The sequence below is a fragment of the Leiobunum rupestre genome, chromosome 1 (genome assembly GCF_980474605.1).
Source record: "Leiobunum rupestre chromosome 1, qqLeiRupe1.1.hap1, whole genome shotgun sequence".
In the NCBI taxonomy this organism is placed as follows: domain Eukaryota; kingdom Metazoa; phylum Arthropoda; class Arachnida; order Opiliones; family Sclerosomatidae; genus Leiobunum; species Leiobunum rupestre.
In genome coordinates, this window is record NC_143384.1 from 48,979,426 (window position 1) to 49,007,324 (window position 27,899).

Consider the following 27,899-nt stretch of genomic DNA (forward strand, 5'->3'; position numbering starts at 1 on the left):
CGGACACTGGCCATTATTTTGTATGGGATTTCGGGATTTCGTAGAGATTTTGGCGATTTTATCATTACTTTTTGAAGTGATTTTGGGATTTCAATGTTAATTTACCATAGAGAGAGTTGAAAGATTTGGCGATTTTAGACAAAGTGTACGGGATTTTGGTAAATGTCCGACCCCTCGACTATTTCCCTCATCCTCGCTATAATCATTTCCCCTTTTGAGTATTATTTATAAGTACATTTTTTTACGGCGTTTGAAAAATGTGGCCTGAATTTAGCAGATACGACCAATCCTATTCTAGCGCGTGAAACAGGTCATATTCCAACGCCGGTGTGGCCCTTGAGATTATTTATTTAGATGATTACTATATTTTAAAATATACACCTGAGCTAAACGAGAAATGGACTTTCGTTAACTATAACCTCACTCAAACTTCGGAATATAAATTATATTTCGTTAAATCGAATTTGTCATTTTTTTCAATTTAATAACGTAGCGTAGGTGTTAATGTTATATTACGGCTTTACTAAACGTACTTAATCAAGAGTATAGCGATAGATGATGCTATAAAATAAAACGAATAAATAGTAAAAATATCAACGCGTTTTCTTTACAAAATAGCCGAGCTATTATCGTTTTTGCACGAGCGTTTTTGACGCACTGTAGAAAATTCGCATTTCCCCGAAGACCAAGTAAGAGGCAGTGACGTAACGCAAGAAGGTCACGTCACTTTATAGAAAGGCCAATAGTTTTTTTTTAATTAAAATGAATACATGTAGAATTATGTATAACAATTAACACTGCTCTTAACATCATGAGAAAGAGTTTGTTATTATAATGTATTGGCCACCCACGATTTCCGCGTGCGCTAGCAACTCTAACTTTGTTCTTTGCCTCGCTAAGCTTCTCCCTTTAAAATGGTTTTAATGGAGGTAGGTTAATTGGGTTGATTCCTATATACAGGGTGTTTTTTGCTCGAAAAGGTAATTTTTTTCAAAAACTATATTCGATAGAATATTACATTTTTTATGGTGATGGCAAGCCCTTCATGCCACGCGAGCCAACAGCTCTCTACACGCACTATTATCATATGTAACATAATTACTCATAAGTGTGCCAGAAATAACTTTTCCTCAATGAGACCTTGTTGCAAGGATATGACGTAACTGACGTCACTTCCCAGTCGATGACGGTTTTATCGTCATCAAAACTAGTTCTGGCGGGGAGGGAAGGAAGTTAGAACCAGTTTTACGCGACGATAGTCCGTATTTTCTTTGGTGGCTGTGAAACAAGGTCTCATTTAAATTTTTAGTACAGAGATGTTAAACAGAGGCACACTTATGAGTAATTATGTTACATATGCTATTATCGATAACCCTTACAAGTTTTTATGGTAAAGCACTTATTTTGGCATGGGTCATGGCAAGTAAGACAAAGCATATCGAGATTTAAGATATTCCGATGTTTAAAATTGCAACGGTTTAATTTATGGCAAATAACGAGGTTTAAGAAAGAGAGTTTGCCGTCTTTTTCGAAAAACATTGCAACGACATTGTTAATGGATGTAACCGAAATTGATGAAGCTTGTTGCCAATCATATGGCGAGGCTATAGAATCTCCTCAAGAGTGAAAATCCGCTATGGAGGTAGAAATGAAGGCCTTGGCGGAACGTCAAGTTACGGAGATAACTGAGTGAGAAAAGGAGAGAAGAGTGCTTGGATGATATTGGATCTACATGATTAAGATGGACCGCGAACACTCTAAGGCACGCATTTTAGCAGTGTGTCAGAATTTAGGGTCTATCATCATAGTGCCCTACGCCAGCGTCCCCAAGCCCGGACAGGTGACAAATCCAGCATGGGTAGTAGTACCCTACTACTGATGGTCGCACGTTCGAAGCAAGCAATGGGACGACCAATCCCCACTTTGCACACAGCAGTGGGATTAAGAGTGGATGTTATAGCATCTCCAGCCGACACCCTACCTACGTAGGTAAAGAGTCCTACCCTTCAGAAAGAGCTCCTAAAGGGGAAACTACGGGCACACAGCGGTCCACATAACCCGGCACAGCTGGCACCGGAGATCCCGGTGTGCCCCAAAATTCCGGGAAACAGGACCACCGTGCCCTCATACGGAGACCCGCCGCCCACAGCAGGCTACCCAATCCGCCGAGGCAGCCAGTTTGCCCGGACCCTCTCCGTTAGCCTGAGCCGAAGCTCTGTTTCCAGCCCAAACCTGACCGAAGTCGGAGGTGGAGATAGGACCATTTGATCAGAGCTAACATCTCCCAGTGTGCCACCGCCCTTATGGGTTAAAGAGCCGGACCCCGACTCCCCGGTAAAGCCACCAGTTATTGCACACTCTAACCCATTTAGGGACCACGCATTTTAGCAGAAGACCCCAGTTAGGTGGAGGACATTGATTCACCGGTGGTGAATTTCACTCTTATACGGTTCATCATGGCACTGGGCGGGCTATATGGACGTCAAAAAAGTATATGGAGTATTGGATGGAATGATTTCTATGAATCAGGTACTTGGATACTAAGAGATGGATAACAGAACGCATGGTTTGATGCTACCAAAGGCCCTATACGTTTTATAGCAAAATGTCAAGCATTGACGTATGGAAGTGGAGCGGACATTTGCAAGTTGGTTTTTATTAAATTCGCCATTTCAGGCAGTCGTATTGGTTTACAGGGTTGACCGGATCGTTTTGTCGAGAAAAGAAGAATGTTTACAAGAGGCCTACAAGTGGTCCCCAATCCGAAGTCTTCTTGGAGTCCAGTTTGAGAAAATAGCAAATGGCAGTTTAAAGCTACATCAGTCACAGCAAAAGCGACAAAAGTCCCAAAAGTGTGTCAATACGGTATAATCTGTGTTTCTTGGTCTAAGATATAATGTTTATTGATAGCTTGTCGCGAAGTAAAATAGGGAGTGGGAGAGGGGGTTAAATATACGTCATCGAAATTGGAAATTTCCTCCACCCCAGCGCCGCCGAGTGAGGCGTTTTAGAACGTATGTCTACTAGCGAGTAAACCGAAGAGAGAAAATCGAGCGTAACCATAGACTAAATATATAGATGCTAGTACTATTCCAACTAGTAGGTTATGTAGTCTATTATGAAACTAACTCTCAGTAAATATTTTAAAGTGCGCAAAGGTAGAGTTGACACACTTTTGAGTTTTATGTCGCTTTTGGTCACAGTATATTGAACAGATCGCTAAGAAATTCAATATTAATATGAATGATCCAGCCAGCCTGCCCAACGGCGATGAGTGAGGAGATTGTCTTAACTCGTTCCATATGCCCAGAGACGCAAGAAGAAAAGGATAATTTTCCGTACAGCTCGTTAGTAAATATATTTAGTTTTCATAGATTCGCATCCTATAAACTTTGACCTCAAATATTTCTGACCACCAATGGAATTTACAAATTTGGTTTAGGTAGGTCTTGGGTAGGACTAGTTAGGGGTAACATTTCATTGAAATAAGTAAATTTTTACTAGGTTTAAGGTGGTTACTAACTAACGAATGAACGATCAGTTCGCCATTTGTGTCGGTTATAAGGAAACTTCGCTCGCTTAGCTCCAATTATAAAATTATTTCGATGCGCTATAAGAAAATGTTTTCTTTGTGGTTTCAGTCAGTTTATTTTTATCTAAATGATCTATGCTACAAAGAAAATCATTGAAAGAAATTCATTTAAATCTTTCTATTTCAAAAACTATATTCCAGAAAAAAATATCAAATATATACATGAATTACTTAACATCTATTGATTTACATGTATGGTTAAAAACTCAGTTATAACTATCACGTCTTATATATTATTTACACGTAGACAAGCTTTCAAAGGTAGAACAATAATTTAGTACACAAAGAATTTCTTAGTCGATCTCACTTCACTCGGACATTAATATGACTGCAAATATATATTTTAAATTACATTAAAATATTAAGAATTGAACTTAGATATACCGGTATGGTCTACGAGGAATTTTAATCCGGCGATGATTGAGCTGTAAGTTCGGCCGGAATGATTTGGAAGGCGTACGAGACTTTTTTACTATTGTAACGACTATAGCTGTTGTCGAAGACGAAAGAGTCTGAAAAATAAATGCAATTCTTAGTGAGATTTCAATTAAATACAATTATTAGTGAGATTTCAAGGATTTCGTTACTTTCAAATAGTACATTTGTGGATAAGATACTATAAAAATATTTAATTTCGATTAGCTGAAGATAAATATAAAAAACAACACCATATTCACAAAGGAATCCCCTAATTTCCAAATTTGAAAGATAAATATTTTTTAAATTTTTGGACATTTTCAAGCTTACGATTAACATTATCGAGATCAGTATCGACACTTCAAAAATTTTAAACCAAATGCCTAATATTTGTTATGTAAAGATTAAATGAACAATTTACGTTAGGTTATCCGGTATAAAGGTGTAGAACTTATACAATAAAACCAGTTGTGGCCCGAGGCAAGATTTAGGATGGAGCGAGATCTGATTATAGCACCCCCCTTGCTTGCCCCTATTATAATTTTTTCCCCTTCATTTTTCTTTACCCCTGAGACCTGGCGTCTGGAATGGTCGTTCCGTTAGGGCCGGCCCTGAATAAAAATAAGTCTACACTCCTTCACGTTTTCGAGGGGTGTCGTAACCTGTCAGTTTCCAGTTTAACCCTCGACTTCATGTCGTGTAAAGTATCAATTTCAAAGGAGAAGCCCCACTGTTTACCGAGTAGCATTAGTATTAAATTAGTATTAAACGGTTGTAAGGATTTTTTAAAGTTCAGCTTGCATCACTTCAGAGAGACAGCATCGTATCTTATGAAACTTTGATTAACATTAAATAGCGTCTTTTGTGTTCCCGACTGTCACCATAGCGACAAGACGCAGAGTGAAGTAGCGCGCTTCAGAAAAAATTATTTTTTCGGTCTTCCGCCGAGTGGCTCTGTGTGTAGGGTATTCGTATTGAAGTAAAATGGCGCTAATGTTATAGCGAAGAAGAGTGAAACCTAATCGGAAATCACATATTTGGTACTATTAAACCTATTTAGCAGTTAAATATAAGGGTTTTTGTTAATAAATAAGTGCGAAAACTAATGCAATTTGACACAGAAGGCTTGGCATTTTCAAGAAGTAGACGAAATGTGGTATTAATTCGAAGTTAATTATAGTTTATTGTTTGAAATAACTGCCGTAGCTTTTATTTAAATGCCCCCACTAAATTTTCTGTCTTAAGCTGATAATTGGAGAAATTTCAGTGTAAGCCCAGTTTATAAATTACCAATGACTTATTAAAAAATAATCGTCGCTTACAAGTTCCAATTTCCTCACAATGAATTTCTCCTTTTTCGGGAACTACTTGACATTCTACTCTCTTGACGGGCAGCAAAACGACGCTGTTCCGGTTGAGACCGAACCCAATGTCGTGTTGTTCGGTCCATATTGACCAGGACAAAGTCGAACCGGCTCGAGGCACTTCCACGTTGACGGAGATCGTCTGTCGGCTCGCTACTGTCACTGCTTCTATTGTGTTCTTGTCCAAAGATGCCTTGCGCCGAGAACTTAAGTACAGCGATTTCGGAATCGGACCACCCATGCTTATCTTCAAGATACCAATTGAAAAAAACTTTTAATTTAATATAGGGTGTATAAAGTTGTGTTTCCGACCCCTGTAAAAAACCTTTCTACGCAATCTCTATGAAATCGTTTAGCGCTATATAGAGGTTGAATGGAGTTCTATAGACTATAGTAGTGTTGTAAGTCGGAAAATTACCGAGGCCTTTTTTCCGGAAAATTTTCCGTATTTTTCCGAAAAATATTAAAAACGTTTTCATTCCATGATTGGTCTAATATATTGTTTCCAAATTTAAATAAAGCGGCATTTTCACCTCATTTTTTCTAATCTAAAAGTAAAACTAAACCTATAGACTAGTTTAAACTGGTTGAAATGTAACACTATTAATGTTTTGAAGTATGTTTACTGATATTAGTCATTTTAAATCGATAAAAACATTAAAAACCCTTGAAAAGTAATTTATGTTTAAATTTTTTATTTTTCCGATTTGCGGAAAATTTTACGCAATTCGGAAAATTTTCCGAAAACTTTTCTGGAAATTTTTCCGCATTTTATTTTTCCGGAAAATTAACAACCCTAGACTATAGAGTGTTCTATAGAAAAACTGCTAGGAAGGTTAAGTATAAGCTTAAATTTGAAATAAAATAATGAAAAATTCTGCTGAAATTTTATTAAGTTTTTAAAGAGACGTTAATAAAATATTCCTTAAGAAATTAAAAAAACCTATAATAAATTTAAAGAAAATACCTATTTATGTTTATAGAAACTGTTATTTACGATCTTAAGAAAACTTTCAAGACTTTTATAGAAACTATTCTATGGAATCTATAGAAACCTCTCAATTTTTCTAAAGATTTTCTAAAAACATATGTTAAAAAATTACCCATTTGCTAAAGACAATCTATGGAATTTATACTAATTACTAGCTTTAATACCCGGCTTCGCCAGGGGTCTTAGTTTTAATGAATTAGATATGATTTGTACGTAAGAAAGGTAAACACAAGAAACACGCGTAGCAAAACGTCCTGAACTACTTAAAAATCCCAACTAAACCTCCCTTTCTTTCACAATAACTCCCCTTAATTTAAAGTAATTTAAAGGTATTTGGAATTAGGTGCGTTTAGTTAAAAATCAGGCCCTGAACATTGAGTTAAAAATTCAAAGCTCTAGAGCTAACCGTTCTCGAGTTTTTAGGAACATGAAATACAAATAAAAAAATCTATAGCTATAAGGACCTTTTCACACGAGCCTACTTTTCAAATCAAAATGCTGAGTCAGCAAAAATGGATCAGTGATCCATTTATTTTTCGCGTCCTTTTTAGTGGATCAACTCATCGAACTTTTATTCACACGACCCAACTAGCTGACTCAACTCAAGTTGACTCATCAAGTTGGGTCAAAAAGTTGGCTCGTGTGAAATGGCTTTAAGTCTTAAAGTTTGTCCTTTTATTTATTTATTGGTAAATGTCATGTTCCTAAAAACTCAAGAACGGTCCTATAAAACCATTTTATCGAAATGTCTAAAGAAAGGTTTTGTAAGGGCCGCGTTAGCTGTTATCTTTTTTTGTCTTTTATCGCCAAAATGTTCTCTGTATCAAAAACGTATTTACCCAGTCTTAACCATCTGCACATATCTGTTAGCTGGTTTAAATTAATCTTTATAATTAGATATAAATGTTTTATAAATAAATTTAAATTATAATATTGTACTAAAATCTATTGCTGTTTGATTAACTGATTTTTATCTTAAAAAGGGGTTCAGTTAAGAAATTCAGATAAGGTGATAAGATTCTATCTGATCAGATTAGAGAAAGGGTTTCTCGGCTAAGCTATCTCTATAAAACAAGAGTGCGATAATCAATTCAGATATTCCTTAACAGATTTTTGCCACTAGGAACGCTCTTGTTTTTAGGGTGAAATTTCCGTTAAAGCTTCTTTTCCACCGCCTTACGCAAAAATTTGGACGCATGCGCCTGTGAGGTGGGAGTTCATTCTAATTTAGTGGATGCTGATTCGTTCGAAGAACATTTTGCTATACTATTAACTGCCTAAAATTATTGAATTATCATACTATAGTGGAGTGCAAATTTTGGTTGATTGTGATTTTCTATTAAAATCTAACAAACTCTCTCACCCATTTCCAGCGAAATATTAAACTATGGAATTGTGGGTATTAAGGCCGCCGTCTATGAAAATGTTGCAGGGTGAAGGTTGTCTCGTAGCTAAATTTGATATTAATGTCATTTAATTAATTAATTATATAATATATACAAATAATATAAATTAAATAAAATAAAAGTGTATCCATTCAGATATCTGAGGTTCATCTACTTTTTGTATTGTTTGTTCGGAGATGGGTTTTAGCGTTGCTTCCAATCATGCTCTAGCAATAAGCTCCACCCTCTTATAAAATCAAAACGGCCAGGCATCTCATTGGTTCCCTAAAACTTAAGTCTTTCAAAGCTAATGAAACTCACAATTTCGTCCCCCCTCTCGTGCCGAGGTTAAATTAGACCAATTGTTTTCAACCTTTAGTTTCCGCGGAACCACAAAATCCGTGGGATACCTGAAATTTTAAGAAATAAATAATGCCCCTTGCAAACAATTCGCTTGGAGGGGGGGGGGGGCAGCTAATGTTTATGCTCGGCTGAAAATTATAATTTTAGAAATATTGGTTTTGTATCAAAATAAATTTGAAACTTAAATTCCTCTATAAAATATCCAAATACTAAATCTGGTCCGTTTTTGCGTTCAATTTTTAGTTTCACATCGAATATATATATTCGAAGTGACGCTATTGCTATGGACGGAATGTCGCTAAGTGTTGTTTGTTTGGCGTCGTGGAAAGCGACTACACGATAGATGGAGCTGCGAAAAATAATTTATATAATTTATATTATCGTGATACCGGGATTCGAACCCAGATGTCTGGCCGCGTAATCTCCAAAACCGACGCCGTTACCAAGCAAGCCACGCCTTCCTCATCGTCCTTCATGCTTGAACTTTAAGCCTTGAACACTTTTATAGTTTTTATAGTTGGTCCGGAGATCCCCCCCTCACGCGTGCCGTTAATTTCCTCCCCCTCCGACCAACCCCCTTAAAGGGAGAGTGACCGGAAAAAACAAGTTGGTCTCATTCGATAGAGCTCTTTGACGCGCACGCAGTGCCGTTATTTTCCGCTCCCTCCAACCAACGCCCTTAAAGGGAGAGTGACCGAAAATAACAAGTTGATGTTATTCGATACAACAATAAAAGTAAAAGATTGGAATCGTCTACGCTCGCGTCTACCTGAAAGAGTGAGATCAAAAAATCCAAAGCCGTCGAACTAAGGGCCTGTTGCAAAAGTCTGCTTTGCTAGAATCGCACATGTTAATTTCAATGGGCTAGCACTTTGGCCAGGGCTTTTGCAACAGGCCCTTAAGCTGCAAAGTATGCGACGATGGGGACAGAATCTCCGTCTTGCCATATTCTTAGTACATAAATGCATTCTTGCAATATATGATTCATGCAGTTGTTAATATTCCATATTAAATATCTGCTCTAAGAAAATACCAATTTAATCACCGAGAAAATATAAAATCACATGGCCTGAACAGCTTTTGTATTGCTTTGCCCACCCGGGTCTCCTGATGGTGGGCGCCATCCACTCTTTAACTTAGGATGGCAATTTATATATCAAACGATAAGAAATCACGTAGCATCAACAGCTTTTGTATTGGTTTGTCTAGCTATGTCTACAAAGGGTGTATGGGTTTGCCCACCCAAATACACCGATGTGGAACTAATATTACGGCCTAGGCCGACTTGTTTTCCTTATCGCCAAGGGACTGTCCCAGGACTGCCGGGTTTAACTGCTTTACCTGCCCCCCCAACGTCTGAACCATTCCTACGCCACTGACATTGTAGATAGATGGCGCCAGATAAAAATACATTTTAAAACGTAAGCGTTAACTTTATTAAGACGTTTGACGTTAGATGTATTTCATTATTTTATTCCAGACATTTTCGAGCGTCGTTGTGGACCTTTAACGTAACCCTAAATGAATGAATACAGCCCTGACACTTACCTTCGATGAGCAGTAAGGGTTTCCGTCAGTTTCGTCAACTAACTGTCCTCCCCAGTAAACTGGCAATTGGTCTGCCTCCACATTCTTCAAAAGCTCTTCCTTCCACGATTCTGTGGAAGATAATTGCTCTTGGATATATTCTTGTGTCGCGTGTAGGCACAAGTATGACTATCGCCCTGTCAAAATATTCCCTCAAAGACCACCCTGATTTAAGAGATAGCGAGACAGCAAAGAACGCACGATAACAAGATACTTTGATTATTCTATTTGCCCATGATTTTCGGGGCCATGTACCAACAATGGAAGCCGGGTCTTAGCAAATTTAGACGTTAAATCGCTCCCCTTTTGAAACTAAAACCGTTTAAATTAACTGTTTCGTTGATTATATGTTTTTATATTAATCCTTATTTTGTTTATTTATCAATTTAATTACAAAATTAAATATTTCGTGTTTTAATTTTGTAATTTTTCAATTTAACGTTTTTTAAGGGTAACTTTCTGTTTATTTTATATTTTCTTCAAGATCCGCTTCACGCAGTGGAACTGTCAACATCCTCTTATTTCCTTTGTGTAAAGGGAACCATTTGTAGTTCTGGGAAGCGAATGAGTGGCGCGACATGTCTTGTAATGTACATGTAAGTTATTAGGAATTTATCCCTGGATTAAATGTACTCTTTTTCTAGTTTTTGGTAAACTTAAATGAAATTTCCTTTCCGTCGTTCTTGTTTTCAAAAAATATTTGTTTCCTTATTTCATACTTATAACATTGCTATGCGGCAGGTTCATCTTTTCAAACTTTTTCGCTAATTATCTTTTAATTAATCTCCCAACTAATAAAAACCAGAGCCACAGTCCACTGTTCAATAACCCAGCGGGATACACACAGGGTTGGACATAAGGCATAGTTAGTCACGGCATTTGACTACTAAAATAATTGCTCTGACTAATAAAATTAACCTAAATATTCATAAATAATGGCGAATATGGCGTATCATAAATTCATCATTCTACAATCCGATTTTATTTAAAAAAAATTGTGATCAGGCAAAATCATGTAACTCAAGTGATAATAAATTCCTATGCTATTTAGTTTCCCAGTGTTATGTTACCTTTTCCAAAGACGAAGATTCTGTTTTTGGTGTCGTCTCGAAGAAAGCGTTTCAGCATGGCGTATACAAGCGAAAACACTCTTGACACTGGAAGAATATCAATAACAGATAACCAACTGATTGGTATAACATTGCTTGGGCAAATGGTAACCAGATTCACTTAACTGGACAGCTCTCAGTTCTGACTTAAACGTTTAGTATTATAAGCAGAATTAAACGAACCCAGGTTATCAAAATAGCGCTCAGAATGAAACTGATTAGAAAATCGATTAAAATAAAAGCTAATTTCCATCCCCATATTTTGACGTGATAAATTGCACTTGGGAATTGTGGGTATAGATATTTCTAGCATAAAAAATTGTTTCATAAAAACAAAAACCTTTTTTTTTTCGGCCTAGGAGCGCGCAAAATTTTAAATTCGAGGTCAAAATGTAACTTCATATAAGGAAAACGACTCCAACATGGGGAGTATAGCAGACTGATAACTTCGGTTCATTTACTTTTGGTATAAGTATAAGCAGTAATCAAAATTTCGAAAGAAACTTATTCGGGGGAAATGCAAAATTGAAAACATGGCGAAATCTTGCACAATGAATTTGGATTAGTTTCAGGTTTGAGCTATCTATTTTGCATTTTGACCCATATCAAACTAATCTGAACGTCCTTGCGGATACTCCGATATCTGATCTAAAGCAATTAATTAGTGGGGCCAGATAACGGAACCGTCACTGAGAGTTGGTTGGAAGCATTACTTGAGACATATACCTTTACCGGATCCCGCGGATATTTAAAAATACGTTGGGGGCGCATAAGACTATTAGTGTATAGAGTATAAGCGCCGACCGAGGCAAACGCTGATAGTGAAACTAAAGCTAGGTGGGAAATAAACAGGAGGCTCGCGACACAGATAAAGGGAATATAACCTGCAAAGCAATCTTAAAATTTTCCTGTACAGTGGCGCCAAAGGCAAAAGCGGTCAGAGCTGCAAACGTTGGTGTTCCACACCAAATACCTAAGGTTATATTCCCTTGAACATTGACTGAGCAAGAAAAATTAAACGAGTAGGATATTTACTTCTTCGATGTAACGCGGTTTATGAAACAGCCTTTTCGGTGTCCCCGGGACCCCTTCCGACGCCTTAATGACTGACGATGAAGTAGTGTTTATTATGTTTATGTTTTTTAAAACGGTAAATTTTTAAAACATTTATACCAGAACCTAAATTATCAATAATTTTAAGGTACACTAGAAATTTAATATTTATATTTATCATAATAATATGATACGTTTTCTAGAACTAATAAATCTTTAGGAAAATAGGGTTTAAGGTTTATGGTGATATTCTAATTATAATAATAATCAGCTAAGCTAATAAACATGGCACCCCCATAGGCCTACGTCAACTAGCGACTTGCAAAGCCAATCACTGGTGGCCGGGTTTGAAAGTGTAGTAGGATGGTGGCCAGACATTCAAGCCACGCGAGTCAACAGCTCACCACACTTACTATTACCATTAACCTCAGCAAGTTTTATGTAAAGGGGGAAAACGAAGAAATCGGGGAAAAACCCCTTTAACTAGTAGGGACCTCAACGCAGAAGGATTTGTTCCGAGTTTTTCACCCAGTGCCACAAGTTGGAATCGAAACCGGCTTCTTTTTCTGCGAGTCTAATTAACGCAGGGTTTAAGTATTAGTTACGAAATTTAGGGGTTTCAGTTTTCCAGTTGTTATTCTTTGTTACGAGAGGTTACGTATTTTGTGAACATTTTGGGCAGTGATTGGGTGAATTCTTTGGTAGTTGGCGGGAAAATGGCTTCTTTGGAAACTGCCACGAATTTGCACATCCGCGATTTGGAAAACCTCTCTCAATAAAATCAGTTAGGAATCCATCCCTATACTTGGAATGCTTATGCTGGCGTATCGCGTACGGTAAGACCACTCTGACAGCTTTGACACCGCCTACGAGAGATAAAATCATGACGTTAAAAAAACCGTCAGCCACATCGATACGAAAATCTGCCGCGATAAGCATTCCAAGTAGAGGTATGGATTCCTGAATTAGTAGATAGAAAAGGGCTATTTCGAATAGTAAAGAAATCTGTACATACCATTAATTATGAATAACTTTCCTATGATGCCCGGGTTATGCTCTTCAACCAACGACAGTAATTGTAATAAGCGTTCATATCCTGTAATGAAATTCCCCGTTTAAAGTTTGAACTTAACCGACTTTTCGGTATGATTGGGTAGAATACCCTGGGATCGAATTCCCAACAGGCCGATTAAAAAACATTGTCACATTTGACAGAATCACTCCTTGTCCATCGATCCTATTGGATAGAATCCCATTAGTTCGAAAATTTGTTTTATATACCGTTGGATCGAATTATCAATGGACGGAATCATTCCTTAGGTTAGTTTGGTATGGGTTAGGTCAGAATTGGTTAGGTTAGGTTGAAACCTAGCCTAACCAATTCTGACCTAACCCAAACCACACTAACTTAACCAATTCTGATCTAACCCAAACCAACCTTGACTTTTTTTGTGAATTTAGGAAGTTTAATAAATTCGTCTTAATGGGATATCTTACCAATATTGTTTCGATCGAATGGGATTGTCAGTCGAATGGTATTCGTCCGAATGTGATTAATTCCAACTCTACTCTACTCAATGGTTCACAAGCAAACAAAAAGTAACTGAGAATGTGAACATTTAAAATTTCGATTTCTTAGATTTACAATTCTTGTAATGTGGGCGAAGTATTTAAAATAAAGCTTAAACGAACTAGAATATAATGTTATTGGCTTATAAAATTTAAGCTTTAACGTAGTATATTCAATTGGGTATTCAAAGTGGATCAACGAATTTAATGGATTTTCCGCTAGGAGCGTTGTTGATTGACTTTTGCTGTTATCTAATATTTGGTTTGATAACACCAGGATTTGTTCAACTGTATCAGAATCAGATTACCCCATTTTTTAACCATCTGAAGATAACAGTTAGCTAGTTTATGGTAACCTGAATAAACAGGTAATTGAATAAAGTGTAATTAGTAAATAATAAACATAATATAGTACTAACATCTGTAAGAAATTCAGATAAGGCAAAAACAAATGATATCAGATCAGATTAGATAAAGGGCCGAGAAAATGTTCTTTCTATGAAACAAGAGTATGAGAATCAAATACAATTATTCCAGAACATAGAGAAATGGGAAGCCCTAGTGTAAAGTAGAACATTCGATGGTGCTTAATGACTTACAGCGTCCCTAACAGATTAACCCTTAGTGTGAACTGCCCAACGGTTACAACCCCTTTTTTCCAAACACTTTACAATCAATTTAAAGAGAGTAGAGACTTAATCAAAAAACTTCAGATGCGACTTGCAGGAAATTGAAATTCGTCGATCCCCTGAAAATTTACAACTTTATAATCGATTTTAGCCTTATCTGTGCTTTGGTAAGCGACTTTCACATTCCATAATCTTAAAGACCGATAACAGGGACAGTTTCCGCACCTCTAATTCTGCACTCGATTTTTGACGAGTGACAACTTGACTGAAAACTCCGACAGCTTGAGTGAACTCTTGAACAATTCTGGATATAGATGTTCATTATGTATATTCTATTCAAGAACAGTCTGCGCCGTCCGTCAAGCTGTCCACGCTGTCACTCCTTAAGAAATCGACAAGTTCAGTTTTGCGGAGGGCAAAATTCGCGCACGAGAAAATAGAATCTCTGTTCTCGGGGTTTAAGTAATGATAATAATAATCAGCTAGGCTAAATACCCAAGGCACCACCTTAGGCCCAAGTCATCTAGCGACTTATAATGCCTTTAATCAGGTGGCCGGGTTACAAGGCGTAGGAGTGTGGTAGCAAGCTCTTCATTCCACACGAGCCAACAGCTCCCTTCACTAACTATTACCTTTAACCTCAACAAGTTTTTATGGACAAGGATTAAATTAGATCGTTTTAATTTGAAAAACAAAACGCGATTCTTCGGCACATATGCCATGGTGGCGATGAAGAAACAACTAACTGTTTAAGACGTGTACTAAAATAATCCAAACCTGGCTTCCACAGAAGATCTTTGTAACGGAAACGATCCATGTCTAAGATGCCAGTGAAACACGAAATTGGTCTTCCATACTGAACAAAAAATGTAATTTCGTGTTACGAGACGAAGACGAGATATGAAATAATATGATAAAATTGAACGATACCAAGAATGTGTTTATTTATACTTTCGGGCTATGACCAGCATCAAGGCCGAATTCTCCCCACCCCCGCCACGAGAAGGGGGAGGAGGAAAACGTCACCGGCATGCGCTTCATTGGCATCGGAAGACGTCAGGATTAAGCGAAGAATGAGATTCCTGCCAGCTAGGAGCAACAAACACAACACCCCACACAAAGAGAACGCAATCCGTCAAAAGTCGTGGATTTCTTGTGTACGTTTTTCATTGGCTAGACGCTTTAGCGCCTGCTGCCGTCGGAAGGGGAAAATTCGGAAATTGTCTTCCTCCCGCCCGTAAAACGTTCAGCGTAAAGGCTCGTGACGCTCGTCCAATGAAATTCGTACACAACCCTTCGTTAGCGTGTTTAAAGGCTAGCTGCGTTCTCCTTGTGTTTGTTGCTCCTAGCTGCCAGATTTTAGGGGGAAGAATCTGAATGTTAAACAGTGAGTGGGATTGGGAGCAACGCTAAAATCGTCTTATCATATTCATTTCCCAAATTATAAACAAATACATTCCTGCAAAGACACATTTGAAAAGAGCGAGATCCTTTAACGCCATTAGAGGCTGTGTTGCCAGCAATTTTTGGGGTCCATTTTAGCTCTGTGGGAAAAAGGTAATTTTTATTCAAAAACGTTGATTTTGTGGGAATTTTCATGTTTGCGGGTATTTATTCTATTTTTTTAAATTTGACTATTAATAAAGAGCTAAAAATTATCTAGAGCTGTGTATCTTCGTGAATCTTAGGATTTTATAAATAATATAAAGGAGGCGCCTCCGAATACTACAATCAATCAATGCATAGGCCTAACAAACCAAATGTTTAAAAATTGTAATTTCAATAAAGTTTAATTTTAGAAGTTCATTTTCCAATTTTTTTTAAAAATTGTAGCATGTTTTCCGTTGAGTTTTCGTTGGGGGCGGGGTAAATAGGGGTGTGGGAATTTTATTTATTATCCAGCAATGGGAATTTTGACTTTCGAACATTGGCAACACTGATTAGAGGTTATTTATTAAATACCCGAAGTCTTACCAGATGGCACAATCAGTCTAAAACCTAGAAATTAGAAATAATAATGTTTTTTTTTAAGAAATTATCTTGGGTTGAAATTTTGTTTGTAAACATAAAACATCTCTTGAGTTAAAATTTATTTGTAATATATCATTAATATTTCCCCCAAAAAGTTAAGCTGGTTCCATCTAGTATCAATAAACGAATATAACGTCGAACCTCTAATGTCTTCGCTCTAAATGATTGTTTCCCTGAAATCAATTTCGGAATCGCTCTATTTAGAAGAAACTATTACCGTTAACCAGATTCCGAATAAGCTTACCTTTTCCGTGTAAACGATCTTGAGTCTATCTCCGTATTCAAAAATGTAGATAAAGAATTTGTAAAGGTCTTTGGGCTCGCTAGCCAACACTAAGCCCACTAGGTCTATGTTTCCCGCCGGGACGACGATCAGTGGCAAGCCATTTTTGTCTTCGCCGAGAATGCCCAGCGTGAAGTACTTCAGTAAAACCTGCATTCAGCAAAGGACCAAAATTATAATAAATATAACCTAGGACGTTTCTAAAGACATTCTTTAGAGCGCTAAATGCTAATGGGGTGGTGGAGGGATAAGCACCTCTGCTTCGCAGCAAGAAGAGCCGGGTTCGAACCCAGCTTGGAACTATTCTTTGTTCGTAGAGTTTGCAAGTGCTCTACTCACTGGTTAGAGGGGTTTCTCCTCCAAGATTTCTTCGGATTCCCTTTACCCTAAAAGCTGCTAGAGGTTAACAGTAATAGTGAGTCCTTTAAAAGTTATAGAATAATAATAATCAGTTAGGCCCTAGTTAGATAGAGACTTTTAAGGCCATTAATTCAGGCGGCCGGATTACAATAAGTAGAAGTGGGGTGGAAAGTCCTTCATATGTCACGCCTGCCAACCTCTCCCTACACTTACTATTCATAAGATACTGATTTTGAGTGTTTCTTTCAATAATAATGAATTTATTTACACTGCGGGAGAATGACTATGTCGGCTACGAATCATGGTCAAATTAACCGCAGGAACGACACCGGGCAATGAAAATCTTCAGCAGCTTGTGCTTTGAAAGCGTCGGAAGACGTTAATTTTTGATTGGATTTTATTAAGGGGAAGGAGCTTACTCTTCCAGCATGAGATGGATTGAGAGCAATGAGGTGGATGAGGAGAAATGAGGTGGATGGGGAGTAATGAGGTGGATGGGGAGTAATGAGGTGGATGGGGAGTAATGAGGTGGATTGGGAGCAATGAGGTGGATTGGGAGCAATGAGGTGGATTGGTAGCAATGAGGTGGATTGGGAGCAATGAGGTGGATTGAGAGCAATGAGGTGGATTTGGAGCAATGAGGTGGATTTGGAGCAATGAGGGGGATCGGGAGCAATGAGCGGGATCGGGAGCAATGAGGTGGCTGGGGAGTAATGAGGGGGATGGGGAGAAATGAGGGGGATGGGGAGAAATGAGGTGGATGGGGAGTAATGAAGTGGATTGGTAGCAATGAGGTGGATCGGGCGCAATGAGGTGGATTGGGAGCAATGAGGTGGGTTGGGAGCAATGAGGTGGATTGAGAGCAATGAGGTGGATTTGGAGCAATGAGGTGGATTTGGAGCAATGAGGGGGATCGGGAGCAATGAGCGGGATCGGGAGCAATGAGGTGGATGGGGAGTAATGAGGGGGATGGGGAGAAATGAGGGGGATGGGGAGAAATGAGGTGGATGGGGAGTAATGAAGTGGATTGGTAGCAATGAGGTGGATCGGGCGCAATGAGGTGGATTGGGAGCAATGAGGTGGGTTGGGAGCAATGAGGTGGATTGAGAGCAATGAGGTGGATTTGGAGCAATGAGGTGGATTTGGAGCAATGAGGGGGATCGGGAGCAATGAGCGGGATCGGGAGCAATGAGGTGGATGGGGAGTAATGAGGGGGATGGGGAGAAATGAGGGGGATGGGGAGAAATGAGGTGGATGGGGAGTAATGAAGTGGATTGGTAGCAATGAGGTGGATCGGGCGCAATGAGGTGGATTGGGAGCAATGAGGTGGGTTGGGAGCAATGAGGTGGGTTGGGAGCAATGCGGTGGATTGTGGACAATGAAGTGGATTGGGAGCAATGAGATAGATTGGGGGCAATGGGGTGGGCTGGGAGCAATGATGTGGATTGGTAGCAATAAGGTGGATCGGGATCAATGAGGTGGATGGGGAGCAATGCTGTAAAATAATAGTTCCAACGGTATTACCCTAACTGAGAGCAAAAGACGAAGCGAGCCAAGGAACTCATTTTGAGAAAAAGGAAATTTTAGTTTGAAATTATCAATAATTGGCATAATATAAAACAATTCATTCATAAAAGTTAAATGCACATTAAATATGAATTGAGTCAGTCAAATATAATACGCTCTCTTTAATTAAGATACGCTCAGATTATCCTTGATCGAAAAGTTATACAAATTATTAATTTTCCTGCGGCTATATATGTAATTTCTTAATAATTTCTACATATAGTCAAGAACCTGATTTAAAAGGCTCTACTTTGTAATACTATGGCACATCAACCTTAAAATAAAACGCTAACTAACATATTTGTTTTTTGCAGATGTTGAAAAGGGTTGTTCAAATCATGTTTTAAACATTTTGTTCAGAACTTTATCATCCTGGATTTCTGGGTCCTTCGAATTTTTGGACCTTAGGTAATTTGCCTATTGTGCCTAGTCGAGCGTGCCTAGTTCTATACTTGAGGCAGTTGAGGTTAAAAAATATCCACCGTTTCACGGTTATGAAGTTTAATCTAATGCGAAACTTACTTGTTCGGCCTAAAACTTCTATTGACCGATGTCAAAATAACTTTTTTTGCATGCGACAATACCTTTACATCATGAGGTTTAGCACGTTTACTTATCGGCTTTGATACTCTAACATGACGGCGTATTTTCACGCACAAAATGAGTTTTAAGATCCACCATTTAAGATAATCTGCCATGCAACTAACAAACCGAGAGCAGAAGCTAAGGTTAATCATTAAAATTTGAAAACTCATGACGCAGCTCAGCTTAGCTTGGCACGAGTAGTTCGTAAGCTTTGAAATTAATTTAAGTTTGATTCGTAGTTAGCTTAATTTTCCCCTTTCATTATGGATTTTTAATTTCAGGCAATTAAATTCTAGTAGAGGTTATAGATAGAAAAAATGAAGAAATATTTTCGTTCACCTCTGGCGGATCGTATTCTTTTTCCATATGATCAACTCTCCATTCTTGCCTCCATTTAAAATGCTGCAAAGAAGAGAATTTCAGTCAAAACGAATTTTGAAAGGTATCAGTTTGGCGAATTACCGCTCTCAGCATATTTTCGGCAGCTGACAAATCCCATTTCTTGGCTGTTTTTAAAATATAATAAATATATATTAAATGATATTATTGTTAATTAAGAACGTATTTTTCAGTAAATGTATTGGTAACCTTAGTTTATATCTTAAAATGAATTTCGAAAAAGGTTTTAATTAAACTTACGAGGTATTAAAACGTTTTTGTTAACGAATAATCTGTTTTATCGTTCCAGATCATTATCTTTATGAAATATCCGAGGGGCTAACCACTGTCAGATGACCTGTACACCGATTACGGGTAGTCAACACTAATAAAGGTACAGACTCTAAAGATTACGCGACATCTCGTTAGTACAGTCAAAGGTACGGGCTGTACACCGATTACGCGGAGTGGCTAGCCTTTCGGAAATATCAACTATTAATGGTACACGCATTGTCTAATTGAGTAAAAGTAGCTCTTGACATACACCTTTTGAGGTAATACATCTGGTGGTAACATTTTATTTTCCGTGGCAAAGGGACAAAAGATTTATTACATAGAGGTGAACCTTATATGTACTAATAAAAATCCCCAATAAAAACAATTTCAACCCCCACAATCGTAGAAACAAGTTGTCACTCTGCAGGCTAAATGTGCTAAATGAGGGCAGAAAAAAAATTGTCATAACACCCGGTTTTCCCTGGGCGATCTTTGTGCGATTTTCGTATTTTTTTTGCGGAAAAGGAAAAACATTTCCTGTTATTTTTGCGAAATTCGTGTTTTTGCGTCGCGGGTCCTATTTCTATTTTTGCGATATATATTTTGGTGCCGTTTTTTTCCGTAGACCAATCAAAGCCAGTTTTTTAGTCACGTGATTTAGGAAACCGAGGGAGCGCGTGTGTTTACCTTTTTCAAGTCGCCATTTTGAAATTTCGAGATAAGACCTATAGGCTTAGCTCTTCGATCTGATATAGTATATCATCAGCGGTCTGCACTCTGCTGTGTATTAAGTTAAAACGACAAAAATTAATTCTGAAGCTATTGTAGAAGAGATTAGAAAATACCCATATCTTTGGGATAAGAAAAACTCGAGCTACAAAGATGTAATCATGAAAGACAATGAAATCTATCGCAACAATGTTCAAATGACTAGTGTATTGCTTTTTTTCCATGTTCGATACAATAAGTAAACTTTAAGGGTATTAATAACTTCGACAACTACGTCGACCTCCATGTTTGTTTACAGACGAGATCATTTTTATTTATTATTTTTTGAACACGAGTCAGTTCTGTTCCGGTTCCGTATTCGAAATTAAAAAAAAAAATCGTTTCGCCGAGTGAAAACTCACAAGCGAAAAACAAAGTTTGGAAAACGGATTTTACGTTTTCCGCTTTTTTTGCGAAATTATATACGCAAAGAAAATCGCCCAGTGAAAATCGAGTGTAAGTTACCGTTATCTTTACACATTTTTATTAATTTTTGTACTTTTACGAATAATAATAAATCAATTAATTTTTGTAAATGAAACGTATCTAATGAAAAATTTACTTACTTCAATTTACCAAGGAAAATAAATTTCATATTAATATTAATAATAACTAATATGGGTCAGTTTTGATTAATTATTAAAAATTTTTAATATACATGTATGGAATATATCGCATAAGCAACACTTATCTTATTAAATGTAAATTTCAAGATTAATCTATTTTTAAAACCAATTTTATGTTTCGTATTAAACAGGGTTAATTGATAATGGGTGAATAATTGAGTGGGTAGGACAATTTTTACTTCAAATAAAATTTAAATATTTTAACATCTATACATTTAATTATAACATTTTCTGAAAAGATAATATAAACTGAATACCGTCCAGAATGTTGTGAAAATATTGACCTTATTTCAATTGAACTTTGTTAAGGTTAAGTTACCACCTCTAGGTGTTGTTAACATATCACCGAGGGGCAGGTCACTAGGCCTTAGGGTGTCCCAATATTCATGATTAAATAATTAAAAATTTCAATCACGTTTTAAAAAATTCATCATCATTAAATTCTCGATTTATTTTATTAATCAGGATCTAATCACTCCAATCACGATTTAATTAACGCAGCCAGTGGCGTAGACAAGTGGGAGGGAGGGTTTCCGGGTCCAGACCCCCTCTGGGGCCTACCTTTGACTGTACTAAATTTTCAAACCTTTCTCGACCCCCTCTTAACATTCGCATAGTTTGACCCCTCTGGACGAATTTCTGGCTACGCCACTGAAAGCAGCTTTTACTGTTTCCCAAATTTCTTCATCATCGCTTAGTTCCTCCACATTAGGCTTAGGCGACTGTTTGGTCTTTTCCATTTCCGAGGTGATTTTACCGAGGATTTGACATTCCTTTCATATTATTTCGCAATATGATACGTACTCGAGCACTATGAATACCACAAGAAACCGCACCAGCGTGGCAAATAAGGCGGTGGCAATGGGCAAATGACCAGTTTAAAAATTGCCTGGACCAGTTTATTAATAAAATTGGAGGGGGGTCAGTGGTCCACTGGACCAATTCAGTCATTCAAATTGGCCTTAAGATTTAAGTTTAACAGACTACTTGCCCTCCGATCCCTGACCAGTTTATTCAATCCTGAAAACGGGGGTTTCTGGTCATATATCCACTTTAATAAAATTACTTATTTCCCACCCTGATCCGCACGGAAAACTCCGTACGTAGAAAAGTAAAACTAAGACTTAGTAGCATAGATGACAGATTATCAATCGCCAAAATAAAACTGAAATAAGCACCAATCCTTATTTTGAAAGCAGCCCAAAAACCAGCAAAAAAATTGACCGTGAAAATCTTAAATGGTTTTTTATATCGCATACAAGATGATTGGAACCCTATTAAGTTCATACAAACATATATCCGCTGGAAGATGAGCTCTTCAAACCTGAGGCAATCAAGACAACACTGACTACCCCTCTTCAAATTGGAAAGGGGCGCCAAAAACATTTTGAAATTCAATATTCTAACTGTACCCCTCTTAATCCAAAACGTTCGTACAGAAGGAAGTGGCGAGCAATGAGCGATCACCTCAACTTTTCAAAGCTCAAAAGGGACGAAGAAAGGAGAACGAAAAGAGGAAAAACAGGTTTCATCTAAAAGGTGTACTTTACACTACCGCATTGAGGAAGAACTCGATTTTAGAGCGACTTATAGATCAAGCTGGTTTCGGTGGACGTAGCAAGAATCAGAAATACACCGTCTACAATACTGATAACAGGTTCGTTTTCCAAGCTAGATGTTATCGGAAAACCACTTGTACACTGTCGACACCAGAGTACTAATTGATGATCCAGATGGGGAGAAAGCGTCCAACACACATGTGCCCAGTCATATTCGACAGATATGAAGGGCATTGCTCATCTTCAACTTTGGAACTACAGAAATGTTGCGGGGTCTACCAGACTTGAAAGGCACTTTGGAGGACTGTACGTCTTGACAATTACCAAAGTGTACACGGCAGAGTGATAAGCTAGTGAAATAAGTCAGAAGCACCCAGTATATTGGCAAGAGGAAATGCAGAACTGAAACCCACCACAAAAAATATTCGGATGCTAGTGGATTTACATGTTGAAGAATTACAGCACATGATGTGTATCCACATCCAAAGCCTGTTTGGTGGCACAAGGATACGACCAATTTGAAGGCGTGGTCTATGACGATACATTTGCTCCTGTTATCCACTTTTGTCTCATACGGTTCTTTCTTGCCTGGTTTTGATGCCTTGGAAGGGTTTTTGTAAGAAAGACCTACCTCATTGGAAAATTATACAATGATAAAGCAAATTCCTGGATTTTAAACAGCAAGTATATTGTTTACACTTACTATGGTGTGATTCAGAGCGGGAAAATTTGGGAACTGGATAAAAGTTTTCAAACACTTGAATTCACATATCTACTTTATACCGAAGCAATTGTTCTGGGATATGTAGACGATAAAATATTTTAACAGTGTTTCGAAATCTAAAACTTGGGAAAAATAATAATTGAAAATTAGCGGCTTACCAGATATACTGAGTTAAGAAATTTAAAACAACGAAATTTAAAAAATGCTCAAGAATATTTTATTAATAAAATAAATATCTCTCCCGACTAGTTTCGGACAAGTTATCAGTCCGTCTTTAGCGGAGTCTAAAATAGTTTTCCTCCAGTTTGTACGGAATTTTGACGAATGTCTGACCCCTCGATTTAAACGGAATATTTTTACGAATAAATATCAATTATAGCGCGAAATTATAGATCGTTTTAAAACGAATAGAAATCGAGCCTCACCGACGAGCCAACTGCGCAGGAAGACGTCATCGTGTTTCTCTTCGAGGACATCTTTGAATCGACTTCGCAGCTGAAATGAAAAACTTTGTTTAGATTATTATAATTGACATTAAATGCTCAATATATTACAGATACTTTTTCGAATACTTTTTCTTCTAGATACTTCTAGGTTAATATTCAAGGCACTACCTTAGGCCCAAGTTCTCGAGCGTCTTTTGACTAACCTCAACACGTTTTTATGGAATCCGAAGAACTCGGACTGAAACCACTTTAATCAGGGGGCGAGAGAACATTCAAATATTGCTAATATTTTTGAAACGTAGTTACACAGTGATATACTTTATGAAAATAATACTTCTTAAAGTCAGTCGGAATTTTCAAATAGGTCAAAAAGTCGATGAATTTGAAAATGGTTCTAAAAGTCACTGGGAAGTTGCTCTCATTCGAAAGCAAAATGTAAATTTTCGCACTGAATTGTCCTTTACTTACGTATTACAGAATGAGCCCTGCGATTAGGCATAAGAAAAGTATAAATCTTTGTGTCACAAAACCTGGCAAAGGTTATTTTATATGTGGGGTGGCGGAGTGGTTAGCACTTTCGCCTCGCAGAAAGAGGAGTCGCGTTTGATCCCAGCTTGTAGTATTGCGTGAAAACTGGGAACCACTTCTACGTAGAGTTTGCAAGTTCTCTCACTACTGGTTAGAGGGGTTTTCTCACAAGCTCTTCGGTTTCCCCCTTTCCATAAAAACCTGTAGAGGTTAACGGTAAAAGTAAGTGTAGGGAGCTGTTGGCTCGTGTGGCATGAAGTGCCTGCTACCACCCTCTTGCGCATTATAACCCTGATTTTGCGATTGATTTTCGAATTTTGGAAATTTGGGAAGATAATAAGTGAATATTATACTTTTAGGAGAAATGGCACTGTTTCTAAGAACTTGAAATATTAGAACACTCGTCCGAGGGAGGGTCATTCCATTTAGAATCAGGTAACGTGGCCACAATGGGTCAACGGATTTTCATCAAATTTGGAACACATATTTCTGTTGCCAAAAGATGAAAGATTTCCAAATATTTTTCTAAAATAATAAGCGGTTTATGATTTATATCAAAATGGCCGCCACCCCTGAAATAACGTCTCTTTAAAAACTCAAATCCGTACCCTTTTATATACTTCACTTTAAAACCTATTTTTACCTACAGTCTCAACGAAATTCATGTAGTTTATGTAAAACAAAGCGATAAAACGGAAAACAAAATCAAAAATGACGTATCTTTTATAATTTCTGCGTTATCAAGTCTTTTTTTAAGAAAAAGTAGATTAGGGGGGTGTTCTTTTTGGTACATTGACGCAAGACGCCCAACTCGAAAATAAATATATCATATCTGCCGTTATAGAGCGTAAAGAGACCGTTCTAACCATATATTAGTATATTTGGTTTGAGTCTATTTGATCGATTCCCAAATGATCGAACGGGTCCCATTTGATCGAATTTCCATTTGATCGAATTGCATTTGATCGAATGGCATTTGATCGATTGGCATTTGATCGAAAGCTACTGTAGGGTAAAACTACTAGTTTTTGGGAGTAAATCGAAAAGGCAACATCTAGTCAGAATGAGATACAGTGAACTCTATGAATAATAATTATTTCTTTAAACTGTACTAAAGAAAAATAATATACAGAAAAAAACCTGAGCACAGTGACGTAGAAAACAAAATATTATCTCGGACATAATTAATAGAAAGACCTATTCAAAAAACGAACTCTGTACCTAATTTTTAGCAATAGAAGGGCCGTATGCACAACGGTGCATACGCGCCTACGGTGCGTGTACATCAACCTAACCTAACCTAACCTAACCTGACCCTATTTATATTTATCAAAAACAACGGGCCGTTATCGTCGATGTCATAAAAAATTCCATCATATAGTATATAAAGTAAAAATCTCTTCATCTTTGTGGATTAATACAGTTAAAGCAATGAATTATTCCATCATTATTCCTTCTGCACTTAAGCAATGAATTATTCTATCATTATTCCTTCTGCACTTCATATTGACATTCGGTAAAATAAAAACATACCAACTGGTACTATAAATACTTTTGAATTCGATCAAATAGTATTCGATCATTTGAAGGTTCGATCTTATGAAACAAATGACAAATGGGATTCGATCAAATGGAATTTCGATCAATTGCAACGTATAATGATCGACTGTCGATCACATATTTTTCGATCAAATGAACCAACACCGTATATTTGAGTATTTGTGTGTATAACGGCAATAACTGTATTTGAAAACTGCAAGAAATACGGTTTTAACGTTTAATAAAATCCGTACTTTTTAGAAAGTATCTTATGAATACCTTTTATTTTCCAGAAATTCAAATATAATAATATACTACACGTAACAAAATGTGACAAAACGAGAAACATACAGAAAATGTCGTATTTATTTCATATTTTTTGTTGTTTTCAAAAAAATTCATTCGATCTGGTTTAGGAATTTTTCTAAAAAACCGCTAAACGAGAAATACTAAAATGTTTATTGAAAATCGATTGTTTTAGTCCTTTAAAGGGACAATGAAGTCGTAAAATAACCCACTTTCAGTCTATCCGCTTCCAAAATTAAGTATAAATCCTATTTTCTTTCGTTAGGCCTTAAATTAAAAAAAACTCTGGTGAAATTTTCCGGAAACATTTGGGCCTAAAGCCCCGTTTTCAATGACGATAAATTTCAGGCTTTTCGCTTTTGCTTTTTTGACGCCCTTTTATTTCAAAAGAAGCCTATATCAAATCCATTTAGATATCTGCTTCTCGTGACAAAAAAGCCGATAGAGAAGCTTCTCGCGGTTGCTTTTGACGCAAAGGAAGCGTAATTTTTGTTCGGAAAAATCGTGATTGAAAATGGGGCTTAACGTGTCTCAGAAACTCGCTGTATTTCGAGTTTCCGACAGAATGGTCTAACTTCCAATCGAATGGCCATCTACCTCTAATTATTAAAATATTATGTATATTTATATTATAAATAAAAATTAATAATAAAATATACAATAATTTTTTTTCTATAGAGAGTAGGCAATTAATTTTTTTTACTTAAACATAAAATTGACATGGAATAATATTTTTTTATTTGCTAGATGGCGGTAGCGAGTTGGTGGTATTTTTTTTCAGTTGTTCGCGGACGTTTTACAAAATGATTTAATTGTTTTTAGACCAATTTGGAATCTTTTTCAATATATTTTTTGCGAATAATATAAAATGGAATTTTCTTTCTGTTCTATTGGTGAAATTAAAAAAGAACCTAGTCATAAAACGACGCAATGTTTTTCGAAAGGTATGCGGTTCTGTAGTGAGCTAGATGGTATTGAAAAACAGCTTTTACTTGCTCGCTCTAATATAAGCGAAGATTTATTGAAAACTGTATGTTATTACCATCACACTTTATTTTGGTGAATTACGAAAAATATAAAACAAAATGTTGCAACCCTTTTAAGTTACACAAAAAACTGTATCTGGTAAGAATAATTGAAGTTTAAGGGGTTTTTTCTTTATTATGCTAAACTTTTTCTTTAAATTGTTGCAGTTCATTTGAGAACACCATTACCGATAGAAGAAGCATCGGTATTGAAAACCACCACTGGTGAGGATATTAAACCTGGACAAAAACTTTGCTCAAACTGTAACAAGCGTTTTCAAGAACAACTTCATATTGGTTTTCTGATATTTCAACAACTTCTATCCAGTCGTCTTCTGTTACATTAGATGATAAAATTCGCGAATAAGTAGATTAGTCCATCATGAAAAGGGAGAAAAAAGCTAAACCCTAAACAAATTTGAAGAAATTTAAAGAAATTTAAAAACTTACAAATAGCTCGTACCGATAGGTCTTCGAGTAAACCAAAAGACGCGAAACTCTATTTGGTCCGAGTTTCGCGTCTTTTGGTTTGCAATACAGTCCATAGGTGGTTCCTTTTAACGTCACATTCTGTTACATTAAGTCAGGAGAGCACCAAATCGGAAAGTTCGTTTGAATTGTCACAACGAGTCCAAGATTAAGAGAAAATGGATTATCTAAATGAAGTTCTCGTTAATTTAAACACTTCACCGATTTCGCGTCACAAATTGAAACCCAACGAACGACCAGCGTATGCGAAAAGAAATCGAACGAAGTTGCAGAAATTGTGAAAGATAAATTAGTTGAGCTATTAAATGTACCCGAAGAGCACTACGAAATAAACACGCAAAAGAAAAATGA

The 27,899-nt window shown here is 37.0% G+C and overlaps 1 protein-coding gene across 3 annotated transcripts in view; it reads right to left on the reverse strand.

Annotated features, from left to right (window-relative positions):
- Nucleotides 1–3,651: 3,651 nt before the first annotated feature.
- Nucleotides 3,652–27,899, reverse strand: part of LOC149963160 (retinal-binding protein-like) — a 37,612-nt gene continuing 13,364 nt past the window's right edge. Inside the window, exons 2-12 of one of the 3 annotated variants that reach the window (XM_090180404.1) lie at nt 23,641–23,710; nt 19,347–19,390; nt 19,224–19,286; nt 16,335–16,523; nt 14,837–14,915; nt 12,877–12,957; nt 10,770–10,856; nt 9,661–9,770; nt 5,332–5,620; nt 3,977–4,104; nt 3,652–3,920 (exon numbers count right to left, since the gene is read on the reverse strand). In XM_090180404.1, coding sequence (XP_090036530.1) covers nt 3,998–4,104; nt 5,332–5,620; nt 9,661–9,770; nt 10,770–10,856; nt 12,877–12,957; nt 14,837–14,915; nt 16,335–16,523; nt 19,224–19,286; nt 19,347–19,390; nt 23,641–23,710 — 1,119 coding nt within the window. In that variant the 3' untranslated portion in view covers nt 3,652–3,920; nt 3,977–3,997. Of the gene's footprint in view, nt 4,105–5,331; nt 5,621–9,660; nt 9,771–10,769; nt 10,857–12,876; nt 12,958–14,836; nt 14,916–16,334; nt 16,524–19,223; nt 19,287–19,346; nt 19,391–23,640; nt 23,711–27,899 lie in introns of all 3 variants that reach the window. The other 2 variants (XM_090180402.1, XM_090180405.1) reach the window with 2 other exon arrangements.